Source organism: Fibroporia radiculosa, assembly GCF_000313525.1.
Source record: "Fibroporia radiculosa TFFH 294 genomic supercontigs, scaffold77501, whole genome shotgun sequence".
NCBI lineage: Eukaryota > Fungi > Basidiomycota > Agaricomycetes > Polyporales > Fibroporiaceae > Fibroporia > Fibroporia radiculosa.
In genome coordinates, this window is record NW_012133519.1 from 47,308 (window position 1) to 56,010 (window position 8,703).

At 49.8% G+C, this 8,703-nt stretch overlaps 2 protein-coding genes across 2 annotated transcripts; both read left to right on the forward strand.

Annotated features, from left to right (window-relative positions):
* Nucleotides 1-1,868: 1,868 nt before the first annotated feature.
* On the forward strand, nucleotides 1,869-4,189 carry FIBRA_08290 (uncharacterized protein; the record flags this gene model as incomplete). The annotated part of the gene is made up of 10 exons (XM_012329937.1): nucleotides 1,869-1,992; nucleotides 2,040-2,121; nucleotides 2,171-2,331; nucleotides 2,385-2,491; nucleotides 2,557-2,761; nucleotides 2,813-3,001; nucleotides 3,049-3,458; nucleotides 3,521-3,605; nucleotides 3,695-4,044; nucleotides 4,103-4,189. The coding sequence occupies 10 exons, from the start codon at nucleotides 1,869-1,871 to the stop codon at nucleotides 4,187-4,189; spliced, it is 1,800 nt and encodes a 599-aa protein (XP_012185327.1).
* Nucleotides 4,190-4,924: 735 nt separating this feature from the next.
* On the forward strand, nucleotides 4,925-7,231 carry FIBRA_08291 (uncharacterized protein; the record flags this gene model as incomplete). The annotated part of the gene is made up of 10 exons (XM_012329938.1): nucleotides 4,925-5,054; nucleotides 5,104-5,185; nucleotides 5,240-5,400; nucleotides 5,454-5,560; nucleotides 5,613-5,817; nucleotides 5,872-6,060; nucleotides 6,113-6,522; nucleotides 6,578-6,668; nucleotides 6,735-7,084; nucleotides 7,136-7,231. The coding sequence occupies 10 exons, from the start codon at nucleotides 4,925-4,927 to the stop codon at nucleotides 7,229-7,231; spliced, it is 1,821 nt and encodes a 606-aa protein (XP_012185328.1).
* Nucleotides 7,232-8,703: the final 1,472 nt, after the last annotated feature.

The window sequence follows — 8,703 nt, forward strand, 5'->3', positions numbered from 1 at the left end:
CGGACCAAAGGCGGTATTCGTCGGAGCTTCAAAATAGCCCCCGGCAGACCGGCCGGAGGAATCATTCGTCTGGGCGTTGCAAAGTTGAACTTTGCTTCCAGGAACTTTACATCGACTTTCGACGATACGTGGTCTTTCCGGTTTTTAACAACTGATGCAGCTCAATGCGGCCTTCCCCAGGTCAAGCTTCTTCGAGCGCAGGAGTATATTTGGGTCCGAAAGCATTTCCACTAACGCATTCACAAAGCAAAAGGATACCTCGGGTTCCTAGACATGTAAGCATTTGCGCTCAATCCTCGCCGAGGCATTGCTATCACAGACCATCCACTTTACTCAAGTGAAAGCACGCCCCTGGGATCATTCAGGTACCGATGGGCCACAACTTCCTTCCGGGATTATAAGTTGGCTTAGCCCAGGCGGCTGCGGTCACCCAAGGCTTTCTGCCAGCGGCTTCGATGTATATGAATACAACAGCTTGAATTCACATATCTTCTTCGTGCTCCACACGACCCTAGAGCGAAACTTGCAAGATAGCAACAGGTAAGCTCCCACACCTGTGAGTCGGCGTTGGCAGCTCCACTACAGCTAGTTCAACATCTCGAGGTACGATCACCAAGACTGATGCGTGCTGGATGTAAGCTGATGCTCGGGTCTGTCGGAAGTATCTGCAGATCCGTGGATTCCGAGAATGTTTGGTTGCATATTGCGCATGAACTGACCAGCGCCACCTTGCGTCAAAAAGTATTGACAGGTGCTCACAGTTTGATGTCGCAAATCGCATGATCCACCTAAGGTGCCCCAGCCTCAGGTACCCGATAACCCAAGCGAAAGACATAGAAGGCTGTAAATAGAGAGCTGTGAAACTCAATGCTATGGTCGCATGGTGAGATACGTTGCCTGCTACAGTCCATCAATATTTGTCGCTTTGAACTTACTAGGTGATCCGAATTGACTTAGCGAGTTGCTCTACATATTATACAGGCGCTTATAGAAGCCTGTGAGAGCCCAGTTGATTGGTTGAGAAGACCATGAGTGTTAACTCCGGAATTTCTGGAAGAGCGATAAGGTTCTGTTGAACCCAGGGCTCCAGGTCTGTCAACTCAAGTCAGCACGACCACCTGCTAGTACCGCTATCGCTTACGTTATCGCCAGAACGCTATATCACGAGGCTACGATACGCTGGGCTCTACTCCGACCCGCACTTGCAGAGGACTATCTCACAGTGAACCAAGAGAGCGACTTGATAATGGAATGCCGAGAGAGACCGCCGGGATGAGCATATTTTTGAGCTTTCAGCTTTTGCGATGGGACTGGTTGGCATGCGTGTGATCCTTCTTGATGGTTACAGTCCTTTCTGGCGAATTAGGTCGGTATCTCCTCCCACTGATCTGGTGTGATTGACAATCGCGTAGATGCGCTTCGTTCAAGCGCCTGTACAAATGTCCTTTGCGTTCTGCGGCGAGTTGGGTGTTCCTCCCTGTTCGTGGTATGACACCTCTCGGGATTCGGCGCTCGTGCCAGCACAGTCGCTACAGCAACCTGCCATCAGCTCGAGTGTCCTTGGGATTCTACGTATCAATTCTCCCTGCGCCTCAGAATTCTAGCTTGGTGACAGATTGCACTGGTGATGGGCGCGCCTCAAAATAGTCCTAGCGCCTCCTCAGTGTGCTACTATACATCCATTCCATGCTATGATTCAGTGTGCCCTATACGTCGAGAGCGCTGGATAGGAGCTGACATATCTTTAATATGTAGATGTATGTCGGCAGCTTTTCGCTTCAGGTTCCGATCTGCTAGAATGTTCACATCACGTCGGAATAGGTATAAAGGATCGAGCTAGATCAAAGCAGTCTCCAGATCCCCCCAATATGCGACAGCGCGCCTTGCTACTATCAGTCCTCGCTCTCGTTGGATACCCGGCTGTCCGGGGTGCAGTTTATACTGACCCCGCTCAGCTTCCCCAGACCGAGTACGACTTCGTGATAGTGGGGGGTGAGTGGTCGTTTTCGTGTCCTTGCATGTCGACTTACTGGTTTCAGCGGGGACTGGGGGAAATGTGATTGCGAACAGACTTACGGAAAACGCGAGTTTTTCCGTCCTGGTTATCGAAGCAGGCGTCAAGTGAGTGCAAGAGCATACTACATAACATTTGAACTGAATGTCCCTCCAGCAACACCGTCGATGAGGCGGATGAAATCCCATTCTTTTGCAGTACATTATCACCCGATACGTCACTCACTTGGAATTATACTACGACGCCGCAAGTCGGCCTCAACAACAGAGTTATACAGTATCCACGGGGTCGCGTACTGGGCGGATGCAGTTCAATAAGTAAGCTGTACGTCTACGTCTATGTTCAACGTCTTCACACGGATGTCATGCAGATTATATGATTTGGAATCGAGGATCCGTAGACGATTGGAATCGGTATGCTGAGTATACAGGGGACAATGGATGGTCATGGGATGAGATTTTTCCATACATGCTCAAGGTGCGTCGAACAGGAAATGGCAGTGTGCAGTGATCACCAGTTCATTGTTCACGTGCGTTATGTAGAGCGAGGATCTCGTCCCGCCGAGCGATCACCACAATACAGCGGGAGAAATCATCCCAGCGCTTCATGGGTCGTCAGGACCCGTTCAGATCAGTCTCGCAGGATATCCAACGTACATCGACGGCCGTGTGATTAATACTACACAAGAGCTTCATTCTGAATTCCCTTACAATGAAGACATGAACTCTGGATTTCCGATTGGCGTTGGTGGGTCTACTTGTCTGTGTTAATGTCTATGTGAACTAAAGTTTCCTCAAGGTTGGAATCCGAATTCAGTTGATACATTTGGAAGACGAAGCAGCTCTGCAACATCGTATCTCGAACCCGCTTATGGTCGTTCCAATCTTGATGTTCTCATTCAGACTCAGGTGACCAAATTGGTCTCCTCAAGTACGTCTGGTGGCAACCCCGTTTTTACTACAGTCGAAATTGCACAGTCTGCAAACAGTAAGCTCGCCCTCTCCACACTTGCAGATGTCTTACGCATGTGATAGGCAAAACGTACACCGTACGGGCAACTAAGGAGGTGATATTGTCTGCGGGGTCAATCGGCACACCACAGATCTTGCTGCTGAGTGGCATAGGTGATTCGGCCGCGCTCAAGAGCGCCGGAGTGACGCCCATCGTTAATCTCAGCGACGTTGGCCAGCACTTAACTGACCATTCGCTCGTTGCTAACCAGTGGTTAGTCAATTCCAACAACACTTTCGAGAAGGTGACAAGAAACGGTACTTTCGAAGAACAACTACTCTCTGAGTGGGGTGCGAGCGGTACCGGACTGTTCGTCATCCCAGGAATCATCCAACTTGGCTGGTTGAGGCTGCCTAACAATGCAGCCATCTACCAGACATACCCAGACCCCTCCGCGGGGCCCTCGTCTCCCCAGATAGAATTTCTCTTTGCAGTACGTGGGCTTTATCAAGCTTATGTACTCGCAGCGTACGGTTTTGACTAATGTATGCTCAGAACGGTTACTTATCGAGCATACAACCAACCCCAGGAACCGGATATTATTTATCAATTGTCACGGCTGTGGTCTCGCCTGCTTCCCGTGCGTAATTAGCTTGTGTGATGCGGATGGTCGGGATCACTGATCATACTTATTGATGACACGCGTGATCGTGCTGTACATCCATTCAGGCGGATCGGTTACTCTGGCATCGAACGATCCCTTTGATTACCCACTCATTGACCCTGGACTACTCTCCAGCCCGTTTGATCTGGCGGTGATGACTCAGGCGATCCAAGACGCGCAGACGTTTCTGAGTGCTCCTGCGTGGGATGGATACATTAGTGGCCCAGCAGGAGAACTAGCTAATGTACAAACGGAGGAGGAGTTGGAGACGTATATCAAGAACAACGGCGCGACTGTATGGCATCCCGTCAGTACGGCTCGGATGGAACCAGCGTCTGGCGAAGGCGGCGTGGTTACATCTGAGTTGTTAGTGAAAGGTACATCTGGTTTACGAATCGTTGATGCTTCTGTCCTGGTAAGTGTGCCTGATTGGTTTACGAGTCATAACAAGTCCTGATCGTGTCATTATGCAGCCCTACATCCCCTCGATGCATCCACAGGCTTGTGTGTATGCGCTGGCAGAGCGTGCGGCGGACTTGATTAAGGAGAGATGGTTGTGATTATTATTTGTTTATGATTATTCCTGCCGATACTTGTGCTACTTTGTAGGTGTGTGATTTTAGTATCATAATTTTGGACAAGTGTTGTACTTAGGGTTAGGTTTCGCGTGCCACTTTTGGTTTCGCCCTGGTCCCGCCAGGCCAATTGCCCATTCTTTTCTCCAGCTACTTAGAAGGTTGAGATAAATGCTGTTCAGTCATTACTGCTGAATCAAGGTGATTCGCTGTTGTCAAATCTTTACGCGAGTATGCACAACTTCTAGGACTTATGCGGCAATTAGATCTTGCAGGGAGATCGTATTAGTGTCTCGGGAAGTGCATAATATCGTGCGAGAGCCAAGGCATTGCCTGCTGACAACGGAGCGTCCAGCACTTGAAGAAAATGTTGAGCCTGGCTTAAATCAAGTCTAGGTTCACACCACGCCGTCGATGAAAATGTGTTGGTGTACAAAACGACGCATATCATCCCGTACAAGTGGTCGTCTTTCCCGTTCGTCCAGGAACGAGCCGTTCCTGGACGACGCATCAGAATTAATCTTATCTGCGGGCCAGAGGATGGTTCATTCTGATGGATCACTTTACACGGGCATTGTGGAACAAGGTGTGAATTTTGGAATCTGTATGGCTCTCTTTTCTATCGCTTATACTCTTAGTTCTTTCCTTGTATCGGGGAATCGGCCATGGACGAAAGTATAAAATGGCCCTCGCTTTACCGGATTCGCCAGGATCGACAACATGGCTCCTCGTCACCGCTTTCTACTTTGGGCCCTGCTTGCCCCCTCTGCTTACCCTGCAGTCCATTGTGCTATTTACACAGACCCATCTCTTTTACCACAAACAGAGTATGATTTTGTGATAGTCGGCGGTGAGCAAATTACCCTAATGCGCCGAGTATTCTACCTGATTGTGTGCAGCGGGAATTGGAGGAGGCGTAGTTGCCAGCAGGCTCACGGAGGTCTCCGATTTCTCTGTTCTTGTCATAGAAGCGGGTATCTCGTGAGTGCTGTGAATGCAAATTGAAGTGTAGGAAAGCTAAGGCGTCATATACAGAAACGAAAACAATGTAGATGTGGAAATCCCGTTCTACTGCCCAACTCTATCACCCGATACGTCGCTCACATGGAATTACACAACAACCCCGCAAAATGGGCTTAACAACAGAGCCATTCCATATCCACGCGGTCGCATACTTGGTGGCAGCAGCACGATAAGTGAGTGATGGTCTGAAGTTACTCTGTCTGGTTTATGCAAGCGTACTTTGTAGACTACATGGTATGGAACAGGGGATCGGAGGATGACTGGGATAGGTATGCGAACTACACTGGTGATAATGGGTGGTCATGGAATGAGATATACCCCTACATGTTGAAGGTAGGCTTCGATTTCTCTTCTGAGGAGGGTACACTCAAGTCTATCATTATAGAGTGAAAATCTCGTTCCGCCTAGCGATCACCACGACACAACTGGGGAAGTCAATCCGTCCATCCATGGCACGTCTGGCCCCATTCAAGTCAGTCTTCCGGGTTATCCATCTTGGATAGATGGGCGAGTTATCAACACGACAGTGGAAATGCCGACTACGTTCCCGTACAATGAAGACATGAACTCTGGGAATCCGCTAGGCGTTGGTGCGTGGTCTTTCTCTCTCTTATCAAGGGATGATTTCCTTATGATTCACACAGGATGGATTCAGAACTCGATCAGTACATTCGGAAGGAGGAGCAGCTCTGCCACTGCGTACCTCGAACTGGCTTATAATCGCTCAAATCTAGATGTCCTTATTCAAACTCAAGTGACTCAGGTCATCTCATCTAGCACCGTCAACGGACTTCCGGCTTTCACTACAGTCGAAATGGCACAGAGCGTTGATAGTGCGTTTCCTGTTGAATCTGCGCTTTCACTAGTCTTACTCGATGATGCTAGGTGAGACCTATACAGTGACTGCGACTAAAGAGGTCATCTTGTCCGCGGGCTCTATCGGAACACCACAGATTCTGCTGCTTAGTGGAATAGGAGACACCGCATCGCTCGAAAGCGTCGGAGTGACTCCTCTCGTCAACCTGAGTGACGTCGGTCAGAATTTAATTGATCATCCCCTACTCGCCAACGCATGGCTAGTGAATTCGACCAACACATTCGAAAAAGTAGAACGAAACGCGACATTAGAGGCGGAAATTTATGAAGCATGGTATACCAATGGGACTGGACTGTTCGTTGATAATGGCTCCAATCAGATTGGATGGCTCCGATTGCCCGACAACGCGTCAATCTATGAGAGCTATTCAGACCCATCGGCGGGCCCCATGTCACCTCAGCTAGAGATGCTGTTTGCGGTAAGTCGTTTGTCATCTCTATGCCCTACATTTGACTGAATCGAACTATGTATAGAACGGATACGGAACGCCTGACAACCCGGCCCCGTACCCCGACACGGGATACTATCTGACCATTCTCACAAACGTAGTATCGCCTTCTTCCCGTGAGTATCCCACAAGAATTTCTTGACGAGACTTTACTCACCATCACAATGGTTTTGTATTGACAGGTGGTACTTTGACACTATCGTCTGACAGTCCATTTGATTATCCGGAAATCAATCCAAACCTACTCGGAACTCCATTCGACGTCGCTGTGATGGTGCAGGCAATTAAGGACGCGATGCAGTACCTAACCTCCCCGGCATGGGATGGCTACATCATTCAACCATATGGCGGTCTTTCAGGCGCGACGACCGACGCGGAGCTCGAAGAGTACGCCCGCGAGTACACCCGAACTGTATTTCACCCTGTTGGCACTGCACATATGGAGCCCGCCTCACAGGATGGTGGTGTCGTCACCTCTGAACTTCTCGTGAAGAACACGTCAGGGCTTCGTGTTGTCGATGCATCCGTATTTGTGAGCATGCGATCTAGTGTGTGGAATGGATGTCTAATATGCTTTTCTCAGCCGTATATCCCATCGATGCATCCGCAGGCTTGTGTCTACGCGCTTGCGGAGCGGGCCTCTGATCTCATAAAATCCGCTTGGGGAGTCAGTACTTGATACGACATTGCCAAAATAACCATCGAAAAATTACCCGTGTCCGGGTTAGAAGTAGCTAATTTGTAGAAGAATGCTGCGATTTTCACTGTATTATCTATTCGTTCATCATGGGGTTGTTAAGAATAATCGGATATAGGAAAAACTTGTGCAACACCTTGTGTCATGACCTTACTCCAACTTGATATTTTCTGCATTGAATCCGCTCGCCATAAAATTGTAGTCAGAGTGCGTCGCGTTGAGTGATTCCGACGCATGGGTGACGTCTGCCAGACACGGACTTGTCGGAGATGAACCCAAATCATGTTCCGAAGCTGCATAGGCGCTTGTAAACGAGTTTATAAGTTATTTGTGAATCAGAGTAGTATGAAGCTTCCCTTCTACAATGTATTGCAACGTGTCTTAGTATCATGGCTTCTATAATACTTCAATCAGTCGTTTTCGGATGGTTCCGTAGGTGTTGGCCATTCGTGTCGGAATCTAAACTCATTCCCAAGACAGTTACGATAGGAAAAGGAGCCCAAGACAGGTTGTTGTATCGATCAAAACGTCTACACCTCCCCACAAGCAGCATCAAAATCTGCAGAATTATGATTGATCTTAAATGTTTGATTATAGGTACAGTATGATTAATCTATTACTTCATCCTCCGCAATTCTAGTGATATGGTTGGCAATAAAATGTACTCAATCAGAGCCTGAGCCAACACCATTACCCCCAACTCCAACCCCAACTCCAGCGCCCACGTCTACTGCACTATCTGAACTTGTGGAGCCTTCACCAGAGCCATCTCCACCTACGCCGAGTCCAATGCCTGGAGCAAGCCCAACTAGATCATCACGCTTGTCGCTCGATCCTGCTGTTCCTGTGCCAGTGCCTTCTCCCCCAACACCAAGTCCAACGCCTGGAGCAAGTCCGATTAAACCATCGCGTTTGTCGCTCGATCCTGTTGTGCCTGTGCCTGTGCCTGTGTCTGCTCCCCCAACACCCAAACCAATCCCAGGAGAAACGCCGACCAAGCCATCGCGCTTCCTGCTCGAGGATGCACTGCCAACAGGATCGATATCGTCCTCGCCATCTTCTGTGTTGCCATTATCCGTAGAGCCTTCCCCAGTACCATCGCCACCTATACCGAGATCAATGCCTGGAGCGACGCCGACTTGGCGTTTGCGCTTGTCGACGTCGGGCGAATCTCCAGTGTCTTCGAGGTTGTTAGCATTGCTACCAGTGTCAGTGCCCATAAACCCATTTCCGTTGTCGTTAGTGTTGCCAGTACCCACACCGTCTCCGCCAACACCCACACCAGCACCGATTCCTGCGCCGACAAGACTGCGCCGCGCGGGAGATGCAGGTGCGGGGGGTGCGGGGGGTGCGGGGGGTGCAGAAGGCGGGGATGGTGTGGGTGGGGGTAGGAGGCTGAACACTGTGCGAGTAACTGTGGCGGGGGGGGGGGGGGGGGGGGGGGGGGGGGGGGG